The 25,992-nt window shown below is 57.8% G+C and overlaps 2 protein-coding genes across 2 annotated transcripts; both read right to left on the bottom strand.

Annotated features, from left to right (window-relative positions):
• Positions 1–11: 11 nt before the first annotated feature.
• On the bottom strand, positions 12–9,344 carry CAPN1 (calpain 1; the record flags this gene model as incomplete). Its single annotated transcript, XM_084895714.1, has 12 exons — positions 9,308–9,344; positions 8,896–9,163; positions 8,614–8,683; positions 8,214–8,332; positions 6,196–6,329; positions 5,919–6,087; positions 5,559–5,642; positions 5,232–5,317; positions 4,940–5,014; positions 4,301–4,461; positions 521–702; positions 12–254 (listed from the first exon to the last, which is right to left on the bottom strand). Coding segments are annotated over exons 1-12 (1,602 nt in total), but the record flags the coding sequence as incomplete, so codon positions are not given.
• Positions 9,345–14,860: 5,516 nt separating this feature from the next.
• Positions 14,861–18,317, bottom strand: SPDYC (speedy/RINGO cell cycle regulator family member C; the record flags this gene model as incomplete). Its single annotated transcript, XM_084895713.1, has 6 exons — positions 14,861–16,584; positions 16,670–16,841; positions 16,936–17,021; positions 17,225–17,283; positions 17,714–17,893; positions 18,305–18,317. 6 exons carry the CDS (start codon positions 18,315–18,317, stop codon positions 16,057–16,059), a joined length of 1,038 nt encoding a protein of 345 aa, XP_084751839.1. The 3' UTR covers positions 14,861–16,056.
• Between the last annotated feature and the right edge of the window lie 7,675 nt (positions 18,318–25,992).

Below are 25,992 nucleotides of genomic sequence, written 5' to 3'. Positions count from 1 at the left end.
AAGACAGGAGGGCCTGGGGGTGCGTGTCGGGCAGGCTCTGAGGGCCAGGGTTCAAATCCAGCTCCCTCCCGCACTGGCTCTGACTCCAGGAGAGCACTGGCTCTGCCACGGACAGCGGGTGAGGCTTGGGGGCACTCTGTGAGCCGTAAAACGTGGCGACTTCTTCGTGTGGGCTCCCTCGGGGCACCCTCGGCATGTGTGTTCAGGGGCGTGTACATCCGGTGAATCACTGCCACACCTACCTCCGGAGGAACCTGCGGGAGAGACACGGAAGTCAGAGAGTCGGAGCCAAAGTCTGGCCCAGGAGCTGCCTCTGGGACATCTCCCTCCCTCCACCCTCCACCCTCCACGCGAATGGGATGAGTTTTAGGCCCCTGCCCGCCCAAGCCTGGCAGAGAGAGGCCTGTGGCCTGATCCCCCAGCGGCTCAGGAAGGGTGAGCGGCGGCCTCCAGCACCCCTGGCGGCCTCGCTGCCGCGGCGGCGCCGGCCTGTCAGCGGCGTGGGAACTTGCGCGCTCACCTCATACACGGCGAAGCCGATGGTCTCCATGTCGCGGCCGAAGCGGCGCTCCCGGCGGCGGTGCTTCTGCATGAGCGCCAGCACGAAGCTGCAGCCCGACTCCCGGCCCCCATAGTCGTCCTCGTTCACGTCGTCCGTCTCCTCCAGCCGGATCTTGAACTGGGGGTTCACCCAGAAGGTGGCTGCAGGAGGGGAGGTGGGGAGGATCAGAGGAGCAGAGACCCCCAAGCCTGGTCCCCCCCACGTGCCTCTCCATCCGTCCATTCCTTTAACCCAGGGCCACCGTGAGCCACGTGGCAGACATGGGGGACCCCGTGTCTAATGGGCTCACGTTCCAGCATGCACCAGGGACCCAGGAGGGGGCAGAGGCGTGCAGAAGCCGAGCGGTGCTGCGGAGTGTGGACTGAATCAGAGAGCAAAAGAGCCTTCTGACAGCCCAGCTGGCCTGGCTCAGTGGTAGATGTGGGGCCCATGAACCAGGAGGTGGGGTTCAATTCCCAGTCAGGGCACATGCCTGGGTTGTAGGTTGGATCCCCACTAGGGGGCGTGCAGGAGGCAGCCGATCAGTGATAATCTCTCATCATTGATGGTTCCATCAATCTTTCCCTCTGCCTTCCTCTCTCAGAAATCAATAAAAACATATTTAAAAACATGTTTTTAATTGTCCAGAAGAGGCAAATCCATAGATTTCCTGGTACCAAAGCCAGATAAAGATATCACAAGGAAACTACAAACGCCTGGGTTGCAGGCTCCATCCCCCGCAGGGGGCATTCAGGAGGCAGCAAATGGATTGATCGAGTTCTATCTCTTTACCCCTCTTCCTTCCCCTCTCTCTCTAAAATTCAATAAAAACATATTTAAAATTCAATAAAAACATATTTTTAAAAAATTTAATAAAAACATATTAAAAAATACTATACTTTGGATCAACATAGTCAAAAGACATTTCTTTGTAAATTCTAATATCGACAAATTTCTTAAAGAAAAAAAGAGGCAGCCGAAACTGGTTTGGCTCAGTGGATAGAGCATCAGCCTGTGGACTGTAAAGGTCCCAGGTTCGATTCCAGTCGGGGGCATGTACCTTGGTTGTGGGCACATCCCCAGTAGTGGGTATGCAAGAGACAGCTGATCGATGTTTCTCTCTCATCGATGTTTCTAACTCTCTATCCCTCTCTCTTTCTCTCTGTAAAAAATGAATAAAATATGTATTAAAAAAAAAAAAAGGCCGTGCAAATAAGCAACACTATGAACAGAGGATGGCAGCAGATGAGGTATCAAAATATATAAGGGATAACCTATGCTAATGATTTTGAAAACAGATGCAAAGGATAAACTCCTAAAAAAATACTACTCATGCAAATAGGCTGACGGGGAAATAGGAGAGCTGGGTGACGCTATCGCCATTAACAATACTCAATATCAGAAGTTCATCTTCACAGGAAGACAGCCTTACAGACCAAACGTTCAGCAACCTATCATCCCCATCTCGCAAACTCTTCTAGAAACCAGAAAAAGAGAGAGCACTCCCCAATTCACTGTAGAAGCCAAATATAAATATAGCACCGAGAGCAACAGCAGGCAAGGTCAGCATGAGGAAGGAAAATCACAGGCAACGCTCATTCATTGGCGCAGCTGTAAAGCTATTGCATAAAAACGTTATGCTACGGTCCCGCTATGACCAAGTTGAGATTCAATCTCTGGCCAGGGCACATACGAGAATCAGTCACTGAATGCATAAACAAGCGAACAACAAATCAATGCTCCTCTCTCTCTCTCTCTCTCTATCTCTAAAATCAATCAATTATTAAAATTAAATAAAAATGTTATGCTATGAACGCATTTTTATCTCAAAGGGTAAGGTTGATTTAATATTATAAAAGTGTAATTTACCATTTTGACAGATAAACAACACTCTACAGTCCTGGCCAGCATATTAAACAAGAATGCAGCCGAAACCAGTTTGGCTCAGTGGATAGAGCATCGGCCTGCGGACTGAAGGGTCCCAGGTTCCGGTCAAGGGCATGTACATTGGTTGCGGGCACTCCCCAGTGGGAGGTGTGCAGGAGGCAGCTGATCGATGTTTCTCTCTCATTGATGTTTCTAACTCTCTATACCTCTTCCTTCCTCTTGTAAAAAAAATCAATAAAATATAAAATAAAAATAAAAAGAATGGCTCACGATTTCAAATCTATGAATCCTTTCTGGGATTTTCCACTTAATGCTCTCAGGCCACGGTTGGCTGTAAGTGAATTTGCTAAAAGCAAAAACGCCGCGGAGGGACTGCGGCACCGCACTCTTGGATAAGCCTCAAAACCGGGAAGATGGCGATTCTCCCCAACTGATCTATCGATGCCGCGCCGTTCCCAATGAAATGCTCAAGAGGGTTTTCGGAGGACTTGGTAAGCCTAAAGTCCACACGGAAAAGCAAAATGCCAGAATGGCGGAGAGACTCCGGAGAAGAGATGGCCCTGTGAACAGCAGGACTTCGTACAAAACTGTGAGCGTGCTAGCGGCAGAGGGACAGGCCAGGGAGTGGACGGCGGGGCCAACGCAGACCCCTGCGAACATGGGGGCTCCGCGCGGCTGGCGCTGCGGGCAGGGAGGCGAGGGCAGGTCCCAGGAGAGGCCCCGGGAGCAGCGGTGCCTGTTTGGGAAGCAGTGAAACCAGATCCCCACGAGGGAGGCTTCCACAGCGGGCTGCGGGCTGAGAGCGGCCGGAGCAGCGGGCGTGAGAACCGGGGGCGGTTGGCAGAGCCAGGCGGAGTGACCTCACACCGCAGTGGGGGCGAGGATGGCAGCGGACGCAGTGGGGGAAACCCTGGACCGGAGGGAAGCCTTCCTGAGACATGCCGGGGAAGGGGCGGGTGGGGCTGTAAGGCAGACACGCCTGCATGTGACTCAGAGAGGCCATGGAGGCAGGGGCAAGGCGTGCAGAGGTGAAGGCGGACGGGTCCCAGGCAGAGCTCGGGGTCCCCACGGGCAGGGAGTTCTGCCAATGGCAGGAGGGAAAGCAGCCCAGATGGCACGGCCCAGACAGGCGGGCGCGGGGGAGGGAAGATGAGCGGTGTCTGAGCGATGAGGTCTGTCAGGGCCAGGCCAGGTGTGCGGTGAGTCACTGCGGAGGGAGGTTTGGGCTGCCGGGCAGTGGGGTTGCCGGGCCGAGCACAGTGCTCGTTAGAGGTTTGTGGCTGTGATTCCAGGGAAGTGATTCCTCCCCAGCCACGCGGTGGCTCAGCGAGGAGGTGGCTGTGCAGAGAGAGGAGCAGAGGGACCAGGGGCCGGGAGACAGTTTGCAGGGACAAGACGAACCCCATGACTCTAAGCTGGGAAGGAGAGGGAGGGAGGGAGGGAGAGCACAGCGAAAAGCAGGGGCTCAGCAGGTCAGGGAGGTCAAGGCTGAGGGCGGCAGGGAGAGGCAGGGAGGGGGAGGGAGGTCAGGGAGGGCCGCTGGATCCGCTCAGGGTGCTGCCGCCGAGGATGGCAATGATGGGCCAGTCAGTGGACTGGGTCACCCCCATGGTCCAGGAGCCCGGGGAGAGGTGGCAGAGGGTCAGGGGGGTCAGGGGCCGGGGCAGGTCTCAGATGGAGGAGGGGCAGGAAGCGCTGGCTGGTTGGCAACAAAGTTGCTCCCGGTTGGCAGCCGGGGCTCAGGCCAGGCTGGGGCTGCTAGCGGGCTCTTTGGCCTCTACAAGGACGGCCATCGCTCTACTCCTCAGAGCAAACGAGGTGGGCACAGCCTCCACGGGGGCGAGGAGCTAACGGAGGGGCAGCGGCGGGCACCTGGGTAGTTGCGGCAGCCGCCGGCCGTGCTGCCCCGCCGCCAGGTGCCGTCGTACAGGGTGGTGTTCCACTTGCGGAAGCGCCGGCTCTTGAGGGCGTCGGGCGTCAGGTTGCAGATCTCCAGGCGGGTGAACTCGCGCATGAAGTCCCGGAAGGACATCCTGGGCGGGGGTGCGGGGTGAGCCCGGCGGCCAGGACCCAGGGGTGCGGGTGGGGGTGCGGGGTGAGCCCGCCGGCCAGGACCCGGGGGTGCGGGCGGGGATGCGGGGTGAGCCCGCCGGCCAGGACCCGGGGGTGCGGGTGGGGCTGCGGGGTGAGCCCGCCGGCCAGGACCCGGGGGTGCGAGCGGGGCTGCGGGGTGAGCCCGCCGGCCAGGACCCGGGGGTGCGGGCGGGGCTGCGGGGTGAGCCCGCCGGCCAGGACCTGGGGGTGCGGGCGGGGATGTGGGGTGAGCCCGCCGGCCAGGACCCGGGGGTGCGGCAGGCGGGGGTGCAGGTTGCGGGCGGGGATGGGGGGTGAGCCCGTTCGGGCCAGGACCCGGGGGTGTGGGCTGAGCCTGGCCAGGCCAGGACAGCGGGAGGCGGAAGGCGCAGGCGGGGGGGCCCCCCCGCCGGGGTCCCGGGAGGGGCAGCTGCTCACCAGAACTCCCCGTCCTCCATCTTGATGCGGAGCTGCTCCCGCTCGTAAGGGTCCACGTTGTTCCACTCCGAGGAGCTGCGGGGAGAAGGGCCTCTGTCTCTGGGGCCTGTCCTTCCCCAGCCCAGGTCACGGTCAAGGTCAGGCCCCGAGACCCCGGGTCCAGGAGTGACCGGACGAGGCTCACAGGCCGGGCCCAGGCGCCCAGGCGGCCTGAGCATGGTCCCCGGGCCCCTCTGCTCCATCCTGAGCCGCCCCAGGCGCAGCACCCTCCCAGCCGGTGCCCGGCCCTCACCCGTCACTCCAGGCTCCAGTCCACTCCACCTCGCCCCAGGGGTTCCGCATCCGGATCAGGCTCACCATCTGGCCCATGTAGTTCACCTGGTGCCCAGAGCGCCCATCAGCGCCTGGCAGGACCCAGCACCTCCCGTCACCCCGCCAGCCGGGCAGCGCCCGGGCCGCTCCGGACACAATCCACCGGCAACGGAGGCGGGCCAGGACACCCCCCAGGAGGGAGCCCCCGGAGGCCACGAAGGGGCTCCGACAGGAGAGCCGGCCCCTCCCACAGCCCCGGCCGCAGGCCCGGGGGGCCAGGTCGGGCACAGGCGCGGAGCCCCGGTACCTGCTTGGCCCCCGTCACGGAGTAGGCGTGGCCCTTCACCAGCTTCTTGAAGGTGACGGCCTCCATGTCCAGGACGCTGGAGATCTGTGAGTCACGTGCCCCGGTCAGGGACCCGGTCAGCACCCCTCCCCCAGGCAGAGGGGAGCCCCAGCCCGAGGGTCCCGGACACGCCCCCTGCGGGATGGAGTGGCAGGCAGGGCCCCTGCCCTCCCCCCCCCAGACCCAACACCTCCAAGTGCAGAGGCTGCCCTATAGGGGGCTGCCCAGTGTCCCACCAATGCCGCCAGGGATGGGGGTGGGCCCCCCGACACTGCTCCCGGCAGAGCTGGCCGCCCGGTGCACAGAGCCCCCGGCACTCACGTCGATGGAGCAGCCCAGCAGCGAGCCCCGCTCCAGGGCCTTGATGATGATCTGGTAGAGGTCGCTGGGCGCCTTGCGCAGCTCGTACCACTCGGTGACGCCGCCCGTGAAGTCCTCGAAGCCCTCGGAGGTGCTGCCCCCCGACAGGGCCTCGTAGCTGCCGTTCACCCTGCGGGCGGCCCGGTCAGCGCTGCGGCCGGGGCAAGGCCCCCGCCCCTGGGCCTGGCTCCCCCCCCCCCCCCCCCCCCCCGCCCCGGGCCCGCTCCCGGCCACTCACTTGGCGTAGGCCTTCTCCAGCAGCGCGCTCCAGAACTCGTTGCCCTGGGCCGAGTGCACGAACACCAGCTTCCCGTCCTTGGTGGGCAGCAGGTCGTCCACCACCACGTCCACCCACTCCCCGAACTGCCACAGCTGTGGGGGGGGGGGGCGCGGTGAGGCCTCAGTCACCCACTCCCCGAACTGCCATAGCTGTGGGGCGGGGGGGGGGCCCGGTGAGCCACCCGCTCCCCGAACTGCCACAGCCATGGGGGGGGCGCGGTGAGCCACCCGCTCCCGAACTGCCACAGCTGTGGGGGGGCACGGTGAGGCCGCTCACGAGGTCCCCGAACTGCCACAGCCGTGGGGGGGGGGGGCGCGGTGAGGCCGCTCACGAGGTCCCGGTCCCAGAGCCAGTCATGCCCTGGGCGCCCGTTTGTCCGTGCCAGGGGGCCGCGGGGCCTTCCTCACGGGAAAACTAGCCTCGAAGGTAAAGCGGCCCCACAAGAGCGGCACTGTGTCCCCGAAGGTGTGAGAGGCTGGAAGACACTGGAAGACACTCACATGCACGCACACACACACACATGCACACGTGCACACACAGACACATACAGACACACTCGCACACACACATGCACATGTGCACATGCATACACACACACACCGGCTCTGGGGAACTAGCCCCCGTAGGGCGCAGTCCCCACCGGTCCCCTCCGCATTCTGGGCCAGGGTGTGGGTGGGGGGTGGGGGACACATATGCAGAGTGGGTGTGGACCACAATGTAGCACCAGGCCCTTCACCACAGGATGGGCGGGGTCTGCGATCCGGGGCTGGCTTCCGAGGTGCCAGAGGCCGGTGCCCAGAAGGGAGGGGTCAGGTTGTCCGGGGCCAGAAGCTGCCCAGGCGGCTGAGCAGGAAGGTGTGGGACCTTGGGGGAGGGGAGCCCTGGGGGAGGGGAGCCCTGGGGGAGGGGACCCCTGGGGGAGGGGGGCCCTGGGGGAGAGGGGCCCTGGGGGACGGGAGCCCTGGGGGAGGGGAGCCCTGGGGGAGGGGAGCCATGGGGGCGGGGAGCCCTGGGGGAGGGGAGCCCTGGGGGCGGGGAGCCCTGGGGGAGGGGAGCCCTGGGGGAGGGGAGCCCTGGGGGAGGGGAGCTATAGGGGAGGGGAGCCGTGCACCCAAGTAGCACAGGGGGTGGGGGGCTGTCGGACTGGCGGAAAGAGGCTGGGAGGAGAGTGAGGGAAGGGGGTGGGAGAGGGGTGGGGAGGCCGGGCCCCTGGACAGCCCGGGCAGGTGTGGCTCTTGGCCAGCGTGCATGGCCGCTGGGATCCTGTAGGCCAGCGGTCGCCAACCAGTGGTCCCCGAGGTCCGGAAGGCCAGCGACCGCTGCTGAAGGCGGCCTCCTGGGACCACGGAGGGCGGGGTCACAGTGAGGGGCTCCCCGCTGGGCGGAAGGATTCCCAGGGCAGGGCTGGGGCCACAGGGGCCGAGGGTTTCGTCCAGGGCTGATGGGGGGGGGGGGGCGGTGATGTCTCTCCCGACACCAGCTCATTAAGAATTCATTAGTCTTCGCCTTGAAAAATGGGCTTGGTGCGCAACCAACCGTCAGGAAAATCTGGCTCAAATAGGCTCAGCCCCGAGCTGTTCTTTCTGCTGGGCTGGCCCCGGCTGAGGCTAGAGCTGCCCAAGTCCTGGAGGAGCTGGGGGCGAGGGCGGGGGTCTGTCTTCACCCAGAACATTGATCTGTTTGGATGGGGAAACTGAGAGCTGGGAGGAAAAAGGATTTGCCCCACAGGAGGTAACACAGAGTTCTTTCTCCTCCTCCGACACTTTCCTCTCGACACGCACGGCCACGCAGGAACACTGCCAGCGGAATACCTGCCCGCCGCCCACCGCTGCCGGCGATGCACCAAGAGGTCACATACCTCCCGAGGGAGGCGGGCCCTGCGGGGCGTGGCTCTGGGCCACCTCCCTCTGGTCTGCTGAGGTCACCTGTTCCCCTCGGTGCCTGCCCCCTCCCCACCCCCCTCCCCGGCCCCTCACCTGGAAGTGGAAGATGCCGGCGTAGCCATCCTGAAAGCTCTGGCCGTGCGGGACCACGCGGTGCAGGAGGGTGTCATTGAGGGTGAGAGAGGCGATGGCAGCCAGGAGCCAGCAGTCCCCTGTCGGGAGGCGCCCATCAGCCCTGCTCTGCCAGCCTGCCCCTGGCGCTGCTCCTGGCGCTGCCCCTGGCGCTGCCCCTGCTCGCCCATGCTGGGGAGGACCGGGGGTCCCCGGGGTGGCCTAGCCCTCCGCTGGCGGAAAAGCCCCAGGAATCCGGGCGAACCAGCCCGGGCCGGCAGCAGGGCCTGTCTGAGCCTGCAGAGGAGGAGCTGGGGCAGGGCCAGAAGGAGCGGGCAGAGGGAGCTCCCGGGGGAAACGCCCGAGAACCCGCTAGGCCTACCCAGCGCGCCCTGGCAGATGTCCGTGCGGGTGGCTCCGTCCACGATGAACTGGGGGTTCGAGAGCAGCTCCTGCGAGACACCGGAGCCTGTCTCCCGGGGGCCGGAGCCCAGCCCCCGCCCACCCCCCACGGCCCGGGGCCCCGCTCCCTTCCTCCCCCAGAGCCTGTCTCCCGGGGGCCGGAGCCCAGCCGCCGGCCCAGCCCCCGCCCACCCCCCACGGCCCGGGGCCCCGCCCCTTCCCCCTCCGCTGGGGTGCCCCTCCGATGGGGTGCCCGCCTCACCGTGGGGCGCTTCCACTTGATGCCGTAGGTCTTGGAGGAGTTGGGGCCCAGGTCCTTGTAGCCCAGGCTCTGGGTGACGGGCGGGAAGGCGTCGTCGCGGAAGAGGGCCCCGCTCTGCAGGCAGCGCGCCCGCAGCTGCTCGTAGTCCTGGCCCAGGTACTTGATGGCGTTCTCGTGGCGGCCCAGGCCCAGCTCCTTGGCCCGCAGCTTCTGCACCTGGGCCGACACCCCGGTGCAGTACACGGGGGTGATGAGCTCCTCGGCCATCCTGCGGGCGACCAGACCGGCCTCAGCACCCCGGCCGCCCCGGACCCCGGCGGGGCCCTGCCTGTGCCTGCCCACCGCCCTCCCCACCCCGCCCCGGGGTCACCCACCCCGCCCCGGGGTCACCCTCCCCGCCGGGGTCACCCACCCCGTGGTCATCCACACCCCGGGGCCACCCTCCGGGAACGCGGGACCAGCCACTTCCTCCTGCGCCCGCCGGGAGGAGTCCTGGCCCGGGTGCGGGCCACGCCCTCGCCGCCCCCCTCCCCGCGGGGCCGCCACCCTCTCCCCAGCCCGTTCCCATTGTCCCGGTTCTGCGGAGCCCAGCCCGCCGCCCGCCGGCCGGTGCGCAGGGCGGGCCGAGGGGCCTCCGGCCCGGGCAGGGGCGACCCCCGGAGAGGCCTCCGCCCCCGTGGCCTGCAAACCCCGCCACCCCGGCCCCCGCACCCCTGCCCGCCCGAGGGCGACCGTGCCGCCGGGTGGGTCCCGGGCCCCGGACAGGCCGAGGGGTGTGGGGGGTCCGCCCCTGGCCCCCCGCCCGGACCCTGCGCCCTGACCGCCGGCCTCCAGCCCGGACCCTCCGCCCTGACCGCCGGCCTCCAGCTCGGCCCGGCCCGGCGGGCGGCGGCGGCGGGCGCGGGCGCCGGGCTGTGCGCTCGGGGCCGGCCGGGCAGCCCCTCGCGGGGCGCGGCGGCCGGATCGGGCCCGGCTCCTCACCTGGAGCGGAGCGGGGTCGGCGGTGCCCGCGGCCGGCTTCCCGGGCAGCTGCGGGCTGGGCCCAACCAGGAAGAGCTCCGCCGCCCGCCCCCGGCCCGGCCTCCGCCCTGCGCCCCGGCCGCCCCGCCTCCTCCCGCCCGGCCCGGCCGGCCCCCTCCCGCCTTATCTCCGCGCCGCGGTCGCCGGGACTCCGGGCGATCGGGGAGGCGGGGCGGCGGGAGCCGCGGGCGAAGGGCAGGGCGGGGCGGCGGTATTTTTAACCGGAGCAGCTGCTGCGGCCGCTCCCGGCGGCCCCGGGGGCATTCCCGGTCCCGGGCGCCCGGCCCGGCGGCGCCTCCCGGCCGCACCCGCCACGTGGTCCGGCCGGGGCTGCGGGGGCGGCGGGAGGCGGACCGTGCGGGGCGATCGGGGCCCCGATCGGTTCTCCGCAGCCGCGCCCGCCGGCTCCGCGCCCGCCCCGCCCCGCCCGCGGGCTCAGCGCGGGGTCCCCCGGCCGCAGCGCGCGGCGTGACCTGAGTGAGTCCTCACGGCGCCTCGGCTGCCCGGTTCGCGGGGCGAACGGGACGGGGTGAGCGATGGTGGGGAGCCCGCTCCCCTTCGTCCTGGGGAGGCGGGGGTACCGCCCCGGGGAGCTCGGGAGGTGGCACCCTGCGCTTTCCCCGTGGACCTCGCCCACCTCCTGGGGCGCCCGGTGCAGGTCCCGCCCTGGCCGAGGGCCCGGCCCGGGGCTGCAGCGCCTGTGGGTGCACACAGCATGGGGGGGGGCAGCGCCTGTGGGTGCCCACAGAGCATGGGGGGCGGGGGGCAGTGCAGAGCTCCCCAGCATTTGGGGACCCAGAAAGGCGAAGAGCAATGCCTCTGACCAAGAAGGTCACTCCGGTTGCAGGGAGGGGCCGCAGCCCGGCAGGTGTGGCTCCGAGCTCCCACACCTGTGAGTCAGCGGCAGCCCCTGTGTGTCCATCCAGCCCCTGTGTGTCCGACGGTGACTCAGCCCGCAGGCCTGGCTCAGAGGCCCGTGGCTGAGGCCGAGCCCCGGCGGGGGAGGGGCCCCGCTGGTCCCGTTTCGGGGAGATGCCTGGGAGTCTAGGGGTTGGCCAGGTAGGGAGGTGCTGGAGGGAGCCTGGCCGGAAGCAGCAGGTGCACAGGTGCGGAGCCCAGGGAGCTGAGGCCAACGAGGGAATGTCCCACCCCTTGTGGTCACTTCCCAGGGACAGGGACCTGGGAGAGGAAGGATGCTCTGGGCAGGGCCCAAAGGTCCCCCCCGCCAAAGCCCTCGGGCTCAGCCTGTGTGTCCCACCGTGTTGACTTGGGCATAGGAGGGTGCAGACCACGGCCTCGGGTATTACCCATAGTTCACTGGGAGGAGAATAGGGGGCAGGTGCGGGGAGATGGCTGGCACAGGGAGGGATGGGATGTGCTTAGCGTGGCTTGAGCAGAGAGAAGGGAAGGGAAGGCTGTGACAGGGCCGGGTAGGCCACAGGATTTAGATTTTATTCTCCTGGAGCTCAGATTTGTACAAACGCAGGAGGAGGAAGCTTGGGAGGGGGCTGGGTGGGCCAGAGAGGTTTGAAACACCAGCAAAGAGATGAGTTTCAAACCAGGGAGGTGATGGGAACAAGAGAGAAGCAGATAAACTTGATGACTAAGCCAAAACCAGTTTGGCTCAATGGATAGAGCGTCAGCCTGTGGACTGAAAAGTCCCGGGTTCGATTCCGGTCAGGGACATGTACCTTGGTTGCGGGCACATCTCCAGTGGGGGGTGTGCAAGAGGCAGCTGATCGATGTTTCTCTCTTGTTGATGTTTCTGACTCTCTATCCCTCTCTCTTCCTCTCTGTAAAAAAATCAATAAAATATATATTTTTAAAAACAACAAAAAACTTGATGACTAAGATGCATCACATCAAACTTCAATTCACACTGGATTGTACAACTACATGTAAACTATGAAACTTCTAGAAGAAAGCTTAGGAAATACCTTATTGGTCTTCAGTTTGGCGAAGATTTCATGAATATGTACATAAAGCACAAACAATAAAAGAAAAAAGGTTTAATTCATCAAAACACACTTTCATTCTTTAGAAGGTACTATTATGAAACAGCCACAAATGAAGGGGAAATAATTGCCAAAATTACGAGGGCTTGTATTTAGAACATATAAATAACTTTTACCACTTCAAAATAACTCAGTAACCCTAGCCAGTTTTCTCAGTGGTTAGAGCAGCGGCCCATGGACTGAAGAGTCCCGAGGTTACAGGCTGGATCCCTAGCCCTGGTCAGGGCCCATGCAGGAGGCAGCCAACCAATGTGTCTCTCTCATGTCGATGTTTCTCTGTCTCTCTCCCTCCCTTCCATTCTCTCTAAGAACCAATGGAAAGCCAAAACCGGTTTGGCTCAGTGGATAGAGCGTAGGGCTGCAGACTGAAGGGTCCCGGGTTCGATTCCGGTCAAGGACATGTACCTTGGTTGCAGGCATGTCCCCAGTAGGGGGTGTGCAAGAGGCAGTTGGTTGATGTTCCTCTCTCATCGATGTTTCTAACTATCCCTCTCCCTTCCTCTCTGTAAAAAATCAATAAAATATATTTTTTTAAAAAAGATATATGAATGTCAAATAAGCCATGAAAAATTGCCCAACTCATTATTCACTGGGAAATGCAAACTGAGAGTAGGAGGCACTCCGGCGGTGTGGCTCAGTTCATTGTTCCTGCACCCCTGCGACTCCCTTCAGGGCACCTGTCTGAGTTGCGGTTTGATCCCAGGTCAGGTGTTTACGGGAGACAGCCAATTAATGTCTCTCTCACAGGGGTGTTTCTCTCTTCCCCCTCTCTAATTATCATTAAAAGGGGGTTCTCAGGTGAGGATTATAAAAAAAAAAAAGTGGTTACCAGGAGTTCAGGGAGGAGGGAGGGATGAACAGGGGAGCACAGGGCATTTGTAGGCAGTGAAACTATTCTTTATGAGACTGGGAAGGTGGATACATGACATTATGCATTTGTCAAACCCTCTGATGTACAATACTGAGTGAGTCCTAATGTGAACTGTGGGCTTTGGTTAATAATAATGTATCAGTACTGGTTCAGCAGTTGTAACAAATGCGCCACAGTAATGCAAGATGTTAGTAACAGAAGAAACAGTGTCAGAGGGAGAGGGGTAAATGGGAATGCTTTCTACTTGCTGAGCAATTCTTCCCCTAAAAGCAGGTGGTATAGATTTATTTAAAAAAGAAAAAAAAACACATAAACAGGGCCCTAACCGGTTTGGCTCAGTGGATAGAGCATCGGCCTGCAAACTGAAGGTCCCAGGTTCGATTCCGGTCAAGGGCATATACCTTGGTTGCGGGCACATCCCCAGTAGGGAGTGTGCAAGAGGCAGCTGATTGATGATTCTCTCATTGATGTTTCTAACTCTCTATCCCTCTCCCTTCCTCTCTGTAAAAACTCAATACAATATATTTAAAAAATAAAAAAAAATCAGTCCAGCAAAGCCAGGCCAGCGTGACTCAGCTGGTTTTCGGTTTTTAAAGGGGGTGGGACATAAACGCGTATTTGGTGTGGTGTCTCTTTTCTGACACCACTTCTCACACTGAATGTGTGTTTCTTCCCACTTACCAAACACTGTGGTTTTCCCTCACCAATTCCCCACACCAACCAGGAACCCACAGTTCAGTTCAGCCCTGACATTAACTGCCCAGAATTCGTAGTGTAAGGACTCAGCCCCTCACCATGCCAGCCACAAAGCGGATGCCCAGGCGACCCCCACTCTTTAAAAAATATATTTTTTATTGATTTTGTACAGAGAGGAAGGGAGAAAGATAGTTAGAAACATCGATGAGAGAGTCATTGATCAGCTGCCTCTTGCACACCCCCTACTGGGGATGTGCTCGTAACCAAGGTACATGCCCTTGACCGAATCGAACCCAGGACCCTTCAGTCCCCAAGCCGACGCTCTATCTATTGAGCCAAACTGGTTTCGGCCGACCCCCACTCTTGTCTGGCTAACTACAAATGTGAGGGTGCCATCACCCCCTCCTCAGGTTTGATACTTCAGTACTTTGGCTCACAAAATGCAGGAAAGTGCTTTACTGACTATTACCAGTTTATTAAAATGGATACAGCTCAGGAACAGCCCAATAGGAGAGAGGCGTGGACAAGGACTTGTTAGGGGCAGAAATAGAATATTGGGGGGTGTTGGTTATAAGAAATATTAATCCTAAGGAAAGCACATTCTAGCCTGGCTGGGTGTTGTATGCCCTGGGACTTGGGAGCCAGCCTTGGAATGTGGTCCCAGCTGCCTGTGACCATGGAAGGATTAACCACCTTGTTGCCCAAATAGTGGAGTCCCACCTCAGCCCCCACTGCCTGTCATCTGTAACCATTATATCCATTAAAAAAATTATCACCTTTCTCCCTGTCATTTTTTCTTCTTCTCTCATTAAAAAAAGATGTTATTGACTTCAGAGGGGAAGGGAGAGGGATAGAAATATCAATGAGAATCATCAAGCGGCTGCCTCTGGCACGCCCCCTACTGGAGGTCGAGCCTGCCATCTGCCCTGACCGTGATGATCTGGTTGATAAATTGATGCTCAACCACTGAGCCACACCAGCCTACTCCCCGTGTCATCTTTGTCCTACTCCATATAAGCAGCTGGCTTACGGGGGTGGGGGGTGCAGAGCAGATGTTTGTGGATGACCTGCTGCTCTCCATGCTGCCGGCATTATTGGAATAAATACCCATATATATATATATATATATATTTTATTTTTACAGAAAGGGAGTTAGAAACATTGATGAGAAACATCGACCAGCTGCCTCCTACACCCCCCCCACAGGAGATGTGCCCACAACCAAGGTACATGCCCTTGACCGGAATCAAACCTGGGACCTTCAGTCTGCAGGCCAATGCTTTATCCACTGAGCCAAACCGGTTTTGGCTAAACGCTCACATATGGATTCAAACCTGTCTGCTTACATGGCTGCAGTATGGGTGGTCCGGTTTCAGTGTGGGGGAGGGGTACAGAGCTTCCATGCCTCTCCAGGCGAGCCCCCTCCCCGCGCACCTGTGTTCACCAGCCCAGACACTCTCCAGGCCGGCCCTGCTGGAGATGGGGGAGGGGGTGTTTGGAAGGTCCCACACCCTCCAGATTGAGCTAAGCCACTCATTAGCATAAACTAACTCAGGTGTGGTCCAAAGGGGACCGGCCCTACTCCTGTGACTCAGGAAATTCTAAGGAACCAGGGACAAAGACCAAATACCGGGATATGCATTTTTATTACACTGCATTTGGTTCTGTATGTCATTGCCCCTAACCAGGTGGCTAGGAGTCAGGAATAGGTGACTTTTGGTTCAAAATTCAAAATGAACGAAATTCAAATGACTATAGCACCTGCTTGAAAAGTAAAACGGCTGTAGTCCTCGTCTTGGCTTCCAATGTCTGCAGCCTCCGGCTTGTTTTTCTTTTTCTCCTTTTCTTTTTAGACTAACTGCAAGCCATAGTGTTTTTGTGGGTTTTTAAGGTACGTTGTTTTCTATTGATTTCAGAGAGAGGAAGTGAGATAGAAATGTTGATTGTCTGCCTCCTGCACACCTCCCACTGGGGATGGAGCCCACAACCCAGGCTTGTGCCCTTGACCGGAATCGAACCTGGGACCCCTCAGTTCACAGGCCAACCCTCTCTCCACTGAGCCAAACCAGCCAGCGCTCATTTGAGCTATTTTGTGTGCAGTGGCCCCAGGCCCTCTGCCCAGGGCTATGCACACCTCATCTCAGCCAGTGCGGTCCACACGGCAGACCTCATCTCCCACGGGGGCGGTGAGAGGGGTGGCAGAGATGGGAAACTGAGGCTCAGGATGCCCGCCACCAGCCGGAAGGAGAAGAGCGATGACAGACTTGTGCTCATGGGTCTCAGATCTGAACCTGCCAGAGGCCTCTCCCCGCAGGCCCTCCCTCCCTCCCTCCCCCACCCTGGGCCACGGAGCCAGGCCTAAGCATAGTGGGCATGAGTTTATTAGAGGGGGCAGAGTCAGAGGGGGTGCAAGTTGCAGGTCGGGAGGAGGGGCAGGGGGCTTGGGCAGCACTGCCAGCCTGAGGTCAATGAGACAGGGGCACCGGGGGCCACAGGGCAGGCAGGCCAGCTGCTCTCCACCCTGCGAGCGTGTCCACCCGTCCATCTGTCCGTTGGCGCCTAGGGCACTGGCAGCGGCTCCAGGAGGACTGGGAAGGAGGGAGAGAGGCTCAGAGCGGAAGCTCCCCGCTCACACAGCCCGGAGCTGGCAGAGCTGGGACCTGCACCCAGACCCGCCAACCGGGCCCTTCCGCTCGGTCTGTCTCCCAGGCGCCCGCGCCCCCCAGCTCCTGCCCGCAACTCACTGTGGAGGGAGTAGGTGCCCGGCTCCAGGAGCAGCTGGGAGGGCAGGACCACGAGGAAGCCCCCGGCCCAGGGGCCTTCAGCCCCTGAGAGACAGGCCTGCGGGGGGGAGCCGCACCCCTCGGGGCTGGGGGGAGGGCTCTGGGGGAAGACGGGCGAGGGGCCCGGCGGGCGGCAGTAGTAGCCATGGAGGGAGGGCGAGCCGCAGAGGGAGCAGCAGGGCGGGGAGAAGCCGGGGGCGCGGGGGAGGGTGATCCCCGCCCTGGAGTAGCTCCGGTGAGCCCCGCCGTGGTGGGCGCCCCGCTCCCGGGCCCAGGCCCAGTGGGACGGCTCTGTGGCCATGACCTGGCAGAGGCGAGTACACGGTAAATGGGGGCTGGGGGGGGGGACCCTGGCCTCTTTTCCCACCCCAGGCTGCCCCGGGCCTCACCCTCTCACAGTGCCGGCGGCTCACTAGGGCCCGGAAGCCCATCCTGGCCCACAGCTTGTCCCTCTGGCGCAGGAAGTCTGCCACCTGGTCGTGCCAGCCCTCGCCCAGGGCCCAGGGGAAAATCATGCACTTGGCCTCCTCCAGGTCCTCCTCCATGTCGTTCGCAAGGTACCTGGGCTCAGGGGGGGCGGGGGCAGGGGTATGAGCACCTGCCCTGCCCACCCCACACCGAGGGGGACGCAGAGGCCCCGCCCCCCGGCGCTCACAGTGCCAAGAACAGGTTGCTGCAGGTGTACTCGCTGAGCTCCAGGTTGGCGCGCCGGAAGTAGACCAGCACCATGGCCAGCAGGTACTGCGGGCACAGCACGGGGAGGGGTCAGGGAGGGCCCGGGCACAGGGGCCTGTGTGCACCCCAGGGGGTTCTGTGGGGGCCAGGAAACTGGGGTTCCATGGCGGAGCGGGGTCTGCAGAGACCTGGGCTGGAAAAGCAGGCGGTCCTCCAGACCAGGGGACCCCGGGAACAGCAGCACACGATCCCCCCCAGGGGCCCCTCACCTTGTCCGAAATCTGGAAACAGGGGTCTCTGGCGAGGAACTCCTGAAGGAAGCTGTGCTCTGCGGGGAGAGGAGGAACCGGCCAGCGGGGTTACCACCCACCTCCCACCTGACAAGAGTGGCTGAAGCCCCAACCGGTGTGGCTCAGTGGATAGAGCGTCGGCCTGCGGACTGAAGGGTCCCAGGTTCCATTCCGGTCTAGGGCATGTACCTTGGTTGTGGGCACATCCCCGGTGGGGGGTGTGCAGGAGGCAGCTGATCGATGATTCTCTCTCACCGATGTTTCTAACTCTCTATCCCTCTCTGTAAAAAATCAATAAAATATATATTTTTTAAAAAGTGTTATGAAGCTCCAAAGCCTCAGACTCCACAGAACCACCTGCCAAACCGGGGCCCCCTGGGAAGGGAGGGGCGGTGAGAGCCACCTCTCCTGTCTGTCTCCAGCGTGGACCCTCCCATGCAGCCCCCCAGCCCTCACCCCTGAGCTCACCCAGGAGGCGGAGGAAGGCCCGCAGCTCCAGGTGCTGGCGGGCAGGGAGAGGCCCGCTGCCCCCATCCTGGCAGCTCCAGCCCCACAGCTTCACCTGGATGGCAAGCTCGTGGGCAGCGGCTCGGGCTTTGCTCATCTCATAAGGGGCGGGGCGGGGCGGGGCGGGGGGGGGGGGGGGACCTGCAGAGAAAGGAGCCGGGACTTAGCAGCTTTCCCCTCGCCCCCAGCAAGTCAAGGGCGTGATGAGGCTGGTCTGAGAGAGGCCCCCCGAGGTGGAGGGTGAAGATGCAGACTTGGGGGCTCGGAAGAGAAGGAAAGGGGGAGCCCGTAGGGTGGGGAGGTCAGGAAAGAGCAGAGATCCGGGAGGCCGCAGCCCCTGCCCCGCCCGGCCCCTCCAGGCTGGGCCAGGGAGGAGCAGCGGGCAGCGCGGAGGGTCTGAGTGCCGGGAGCTGTGCTCAGAGCGGTGCGGGCATCGCCTTACTCCGCCCCGCAGGCAGACGGAGCCGGGGCCCACTCTCCAAACATGGAAACCAGGGTGAAGATTCACGGCCACCGAACAGTGGGGCCAGCCTGACCCCCAAACCGGAGTGCGATGGCTCCCCATGCTCCCCCAACGCCTAGCCCCTCTCCCGGGCCCCAGCGGCGAACCACGGGACCCCTGAGCCCTGGTTCACAGCGGCCTGAGGCCCGGGGAGGGTGTCACACACATGCCCTCGTGTAAGCAAGTTGAGTTGGGACCCCCTCACACTTGTCAGGTTCTGGAGAGAGACGCCGCCTGGAGGACTCGGGAGAAGGTGCCGCCCACCGCCCGTGGCCGCCTGGGACCCTCCCCCCAGGACCCCACACCGGCCCAGCCCCTCCGCTCCCCAGAGCCTCACCTGAGCTCAGGGCTGGCCTGCAGCGTAGCCAGCAGCCCCAGCCACTGCGTTTATAAAGCCCCAGGCTGCCCGCCCGCGGCTCGCTGCAGCCCGCCCCTTCCTGGGAGCGGGCCGGGCCAGCCCCCCACCTACCTGCCTGCCTCCCTCCCTCCCTCCACCGGGAGTTAACCAGCCCCCGCCAGCCTCCCCAGCTGCCCGAGGTTCCCGTGCTCAGAGCCTCCTCACCTGCGAAGAGAGGGGAGTAAGAGCCAGGTGCAGGGTGAGGCATGGCTGGCCTGGGAGTTAAAATTCCCGACGGTGCCTCGCTGGGGCAGGGGCAGGGGGCAGGGTCGCCTGTGTTTTCTTCAGATCCGGGAATCCCGAACCCTGGGAGCCAGAGAGGAGGTGATCCTGGCATGAGACTCCCAAGAGGCTACGTCCCCTTCCCACGCTCCTTGGAGGGCGGGCGGGAGAGACTGACCGATGGCGCAGAGTGAGGAAGCCTTTACCCCAAACCACTAAGCCACCCTGGCCTGTTGCTCCATGGTTGGTTAGAGCTTCTGCCCCCGGATTGAAGGGTCGTGGGTTCGAGTTCGGTCAAGGGTGCAGGTTCCTCAGCCCTGATAGGGCCAAGTGTGGGAGGCAGCCAATCGATGTTTCCCTCCCTCTCTCTCTCTCTCTCTCTCTCTCTCTCCCCTCTTCCCCTCCCATTCTCTCTGGAAATCAACTGAAAAAATATCTCAGTGAGGATTAAAAAACAAAATCTCTAAACTACCGCTGCCCTGCCCACCCCTCCCCTAGCCCACTCCACCCCCTCGGGCACCAGCATTAGGCCCTTTGGGCTTCACGTCTTCACTGGCTCCTTCATTGTCCACAGTCCTGCCTACAATCAGCTCCTACATTACTTTCCACACTTGACAGGTGACTGTGTGTGTGTGTGTGTGTGTGTGTGTGTGAGCAGTAAAATATACATAATAAAAGTTACTGCCTTAGTGGTGTTTAAGTTTATTGGTTTTAAGAACGTTCCTATTGTTGTGAAATCAACAGCCACCCTTCATCTCCAGAACTCTGCCTCTTGCAAAACTGGATTTCCTGCCCCTGAAGCACTGACTCCCCCAGCCCCTCCTGCTGCCTTCTGTTTTCTTTTCTTGTCTTTTTTAAAAGAATTTCTTTGTAATTTTTATTTATTTATTTTAGAGAAAGAGAGGAAGGAAAGGAAGAGAGGGAATGAGGGAGAGAGAAAGAGACATCGACTTGCTGTTCCACTCATTATGCGCTCATTGGTTCATTCTCCTGTGCGCCCTGACCAGGGATCGAACCTGAAACCTCGGTATTTGGATGACATTCTAACCAACTGGGGAGGCCCTCTGGGGAGGGACGGAGGCCCCTGCCGTTATGTCGCCATGCAAGCAGATTCCCCAGTCTAAGGGGTCAGATGACCCCAGGCCTAGCTGACGTCATGACTGCGACCTCACCAGAGACCCTGAGCAAGGTCTGCCCAGCGAAGCAGCGCCGATTCCTGACCCACAGAAACGACGAAATAATAAATGTTTGTTGTGTTAAGCTTCCAAGTTTTAGGGTATTTGTGACACAACAGTGAATGACTAATACAGCAGTCACATGCAGTTTGGAATTCTTACATCGGATCCCGGACCAGGAAATAAATGTAGAGGGACCATTGGCACAGTCAAAACAAGGTCTGCAGATGAGCTAACAGTATTAGAGCAATGCTAATTTCCTGATTTTACAACTGTCTTATGGTTGTGTAAGATGTTAGCATTAAGAAATGTTTTGGCCAAAACCGGTTTGGCTCAATGGATAGAGCGTCGGCTTGGGGACTAAAAGGTCCTGGGTTCGATTCCGGTCAAGGGCATGTACCTTGGTTGCGGGCACATCCCCTGTAGGGGGTGTGCAAGAGGCAGTTGATCGATGACTCTCTCTCATCGATGTTTCTAACTATCTCTCTCCTTTTCTCTCTGTACAAAATCAATAAAATATATTTAAAAAAGAAAAAAAAAAAAAAAGAAATGTTTTGGCCCAAACCGGTGTGGGTAGAGCGTCGGCCTGTGGACTGAAGGGTCCCAGGTTCGATTCTGGTCAAGGGTATACACCTTGGTTGCGGGCACATCCCTAGTGGGGGGTGTGCAGGAGGCAGCTGATGGATGTTTCTAACTCTCTATCCTTCTCCCTTCTTCTCTGTAAAAAATCAATAAAATATATTTTTAAAAAAAGAAGTTTAAAAAAATCAATAAAATATATATATTTTTAAAAAGAAGGCACAAATTAACAATAACAGGAAGGAAAGCCCTAGCTGGTTTGGCTCGATGGATAGAGCATCATCCTTTGGACTGAAGGGTCCCAGGTTCAACTCCACTGAGGGGCACAGGCCCGGATTGTGGGCCCGATCCCCAGTGAGGGGCATGTGGGAGGTGGTCAATCGATAATTCTCTCTCATCATTGATGTTTCTCTCTCTCTCTCTCTCCTTCCTCTCTGAAATCAATAAAAATATATGTTTTTAAAAATAAGGACTGAGTGAGAGAGAAATACTGCAGGCACATAAACATAGATATAAATACCTAAACAGATTATCGCAAAACTGAACCTAGTAATGTATAAAATAAGTAACACACTGCCCACGTGGGGTTTGTTCTAAAAGTGTGAGGTTAGAGATGAGAAATGTAATTAATGCAATGCACCCCTTTAACACGTTAGAGGAGAAAAGCTGTACCATCCCAGGGAATCCAGAGTGCATGTCGCCCGCCCAGCGGGACAGACGGAGCCAAAGGGCACGTCATAGCAGTGGGGGCAGGTGGCTCAGGGCAGGAGGAGCGGCCGTGGCTGGGCAGAGGATTGAGCCAGCTGTTGAAATGGGATCTAGCTGTTGGCAGCTCTCTCCGCAGTGCCGTTTTGCACGGAAATATAAAATCTTCTCCATTCTGAACTGGCACATTTTTATAAGCATAGTTATAATCAAATAACCACCGAGTTTATGAGAGAAAGGAAAGTAAGGTAATGAATTGAGAAATATAAAATTAGGGTGTGGTATCTTGGGGTGGGAGACAGAGAGATGTGATGGAGAGAAGATAGGAAAACTTTGTGATATTGTTAATATTCTGTTTATCAAACGGAGGGGGCTTATTTAATTACTCATGCCACTATTTATGTATAATTGACATCAATGACTTTGTACATATCACATAGGTCATAATTTTAAAAAGTGAACTCAACGTGCTGCTTCCAAACCTGCTATCTCTGGGATTCTCCATCTTACAGAATAATTTCTTTTTCAAATATGTATTTTTCAAAATACATTTTTTTTTTTAAATATATTTTATTGATTTTGTACAGAGAGGAAGGGAGAGAGATAGAGAGTTAGAAACATCGATGAGAGAGAGTCATCGATCAGTTGCCTCTTGCACACCCCCTACTGGGGATATGCCTGCAACCAAGGTACATGCCCTTGACCGGAATCGAAACCGGGTCCCTTCAGTCCCCAAGCCGACGCTCTATCCATTGAGCTAAACCGGTCCCGGCTCAAAATACATTTTATTGATTTTTTTTTTACAGAGAGGAAGGGAGAGGGATAGAGAGTCCCTCCTGGAGTGGAGAGGGCGCTCTGCAAAGTTGCCGTCTCTCGGCAGCTCCTATGTTGAGAGTCTGCCCCCTGGTGGTCAGTGCGCGTCAACTTACAGGCTGGTCAGTCAGTTGGCCAGTTGGCTGGTCACTTGGCCTTTTATATATGTAGATTTTATCTTCCTCCACACAGGGCCACTGCTTCTCCCTTCCCCTCTCCCCACGCTAATCGGACACTGAATTCTGGCCCTCCACACCTTCGGCACCTCTGTCACCCACCCTGTCCAGCCCAGCACAGGCTGTCTTTATCCCTGCGTGAGCAGCTGCATCAGCTTCCTGACCGTTCCTCCTGCTCCAACCGGCACTCCCTCCCTCTTCAGTCCCCACGCGACCGAGGCCAAGGATAGCACCTCCAGTGCAGATGTGCTCAGGCGTCTCCTGCTCAGCCCTCGGCGGTATCTTTCCACTGACCCCAGTGTAACCCCAAAGTCATGAAGAGGCGGTTTTCATGGCCAGTGGCTCTGGCTCACCCGTCTCTTCAGGCTCATTTCTGCCATTCCCAGCCTCTCTCACCAAGCTCCAGTCCCCAGGGATCCTCTTCGCTTCCTAATAGACACCTGGACTTTCCATTCAGGCCAGAGGGTCTTCCCGCTGACTAAGCCTATTCCTGTCTCAAGTCCACCCACCCCACCCTCTCATCATCTTATAGTGTCATCTAAAATGTCACTTCATCATCCCACTTTTTTTAAAAATATATTTTATTGATATTTTACAGAGAGAAGGAAGGGAGAGAGATAGAGAGCTAGAAACGTCGGTGAGAGAGAAACATCGACCAGCTGCCTCTTGCACACCCCCCACCAGGGATGTGCCCACAACCAATGTACATGCCCTTGACCGGAATCGAACCTGGGACCTTTCAGTCCGCAGACTGACGCTCTACCACTGAGCCAAACTGGTTTCGGCCATCATTCCACTTTTATTATTTTTTTAAATATATATTTTATTGATTTTTTACGTAGAGAAAGGGAGAGAGATAGAGAGTTAGAAACATCGATGAGAGAGAAACATAAAACAGCTGCCTCCTGCACGCTCCCTACTGAGGATGTGCCTGCAACCAAGGTACATGCTCTTGACCGGAATTGAACCTGGGACACTTCAGTCTACAGGCTGACGCTCTATCCACTGAGCCAAACCGGTTAGGGCTTTCTTTTTTTATTCTTCATTGCCAGGTGTAGCCTTTGAAAACCTTCCGCGTATGATCTACCTCACTTTTCATGTCCCTGACTTCCAGCCAAGTCGGATCTCCCGGAACTCCAAGGGCCTGTGGGAAATGGTGGAGCCACAAGATGGAAAGAGCCTGGGCTCTCCAATGAGCAGGTGGGGGCTGGGCCTCCAGGTGTTCTCCTCTGTCACAGAGATGTATTAGTTGTGTATGGTGTGAAAATTACTTCAGAACTTTGTGCTTTACGTTAAAAAAACACACACACAAAATCGTTATCTCGCTGTTCTGTGGGTCAGGAATTCAAGAGCAACTTATCTGGGAGAGACTCACAGTCATTCATGAGGTCGCATGCAGTCAGGATGTTGGCCAGGGCTGCAGGCACCTGAAAGCTTGCTTGGCTGATATGAACATTCATGTACAAGTGTTTGTACGAACAGATGTTTTCAAATCTCTTAGATATGCATCTAGGAGAGGAATATCTGGGTCATGTGGTAACTGTCTGTTTAACTTCTTGAGAAACTGCCAAACTATTTTCCAAAGCATCTGTACTATTTTACCAGAAATGTATGAGTATACCAATTTTTAAAAAAATATATTTTTTATTTTTATTTTTTTAAAATATATTTTATTGATTTTTTACAGAGAGAAAGGGAGAGGGATAGAGAGCTAGAAACATCGATGAGAGAGAAACATCGATCAGCACCTCCTGCACAACCCCCACTGGGGGTGTGCCCACAACCAAGACACATGTCCCTGACCAGAATTGAACCTGGGACCTTTCAGTCCGCAGGCTGATGCTCTATCCACTGAGCCACACCGGTTTCTGTGAGTGTACCAATTTCTTCACATTCTTCCTAAAACTTGTTATTGTGTTTAGTTATAATATCCTAGTGTGTGTGAAGTGGTCTCTCATTGTGGTTTTGATTTGCATAACCACGTTGTGCCTGTTGGCCATTTTTCTATCTCCTTTGAATAAGTTTCTATTCAAATCCTTTGCCCATAAAATAGGTTACTTGTCTTTTTATGAGAGTTATGAGTTCCTTAAATGTTATAGATACAACTCCCTTGCCAAATATATTATTTGCAAATATTTTCTCCCATTCTGTGGGTTGTCCTTTCACTTTCTGAATGGTGTCCTTTTGAAGTACAACATTTTAAAATTTTGATAAAATCCATTGTATCTAGTTTTCCTTTTGTTGTGCTTTTGCTGTCATATGAAAGAAACCATTATCTAGCCCAAGCTCATGAAGTTTATGCTTACGTTTTCTTCTAATACTTTCATAACGTTAGGTCTTACATGTAGGTCTCTGATCCATTTTGAGTTAATTTTCGTGTGTGGTGTAAGGTAGATGACCCAGAAGCATTTGTGGACAAGATTATTCTTTCCTCCATTGCATTGTTGTAGCAACCTTGTTGAAAATCAATTGACCACCCTGGCTGGTTTGGTTCAGTGGATAGAGCTCTGGCCTGTGGACCAAAGGATCCCAGGTTTGATTCTGGTCAAGGGCATATATCTCAGCTGCAGGCTCCTCCCTGGCTTGGGCCCTGGTCGGGGTTTTTGCAGGAGGCAACCAGTGGATGTGTTTCTCTCACATCAATATTCTCTGTCTCTTCCTCTCTCTAAAAGTCAATGAAAAAACATTCTTGGGTGAGGAAAAAGGAAGGAAAAAAGGAAGGAAGGAAGGAAGGAAGGGAGGAAGGGAGGAAGAAAGGAAGAAAGGAAGGAGAAAGAAAGTCAATTGACCATAAATGCATATTTATTTCTGGGCTCTTAATTTTATTCCATTGATTTGCCTATGTTAATTAGTATCTGTAGTAAGTTTTCAAATAAAAAAATACGAATATATGAATACAACAACTTTATTCCAAAACTGTTTTTTCTATTCTGTATCTTGTGTGCTTCAATAAGAATTTTATGGATCTCTAATTTGCATGTCATCTTTGCATAGGAACCACGATAATCTTCTCTGTATCCTTCCAATTTTAGTAGATGTGCTGTTGAAGCGAGCAGTCAACGTGAATTTTAGGATCACCTTGTCGATTTTTAAGTCTTAAATTTAGGTCTTTAGTAGTCGCTAGAAAGTCATAAATGGCTTCATGGGGAATCAACTAAGGGACAGTTGACAAGCAAAACTGACTAGGTCAATGCTGTAGCTTGTAGCAGAACTTCAATCCAGGTCAACAGGTGGTGGTGAAGGTGGCTGAGGGAACAGGACGGGACTCCATGCCAACCCCAGGACAGGTCTCCTTAAATCTCTGGACCTCACTTGTCTCACGTATAAGATGAAGATAGCACCACCTAGCTCACAAACTTTAATGATGGGTAAGTGAGCTGACAAAATGGCAAGGCACAACGTGGGTGCGTTAGCTTCATTCTGCCAGTGCAGAGACTGGGTTGGCACAAACTGAAAATCGGGCCCCGAAACGGAACACCAGGACAGTCAAGCTGCAGGCGCGGGAACGCAGCATTGAGGTCAAGCCTTCCCACGGGACGGTCCCCCCGGATTCAAGGACTGCCTTCTCCTCAGTCCGTGGCCGCCTGACTGCCCTCTCCCACAGAGTGCAGCCAACGTCCCCCCAAGGCAGACACTCGCCCCCCGCCACACACACACACACACACACACAC

Source organism: Pipistrellus hanaki, assembly GCF_964339955.1.
Source record: "Pipistrellus hanaki genome assembly, chromosome: 9".
Lineage (NCBI taxonomy): Eukaryota > Metazoa > Chordata > Mammalia > Chiroptera > Vespertilionidae > Pipistrellus > Pipistrellus hanaki.
The sequence above is the reverse complement of the archived record's forward strand: the minus strand, read 5'-3'. Positions and strand labels throughout refer to the sequence as shown.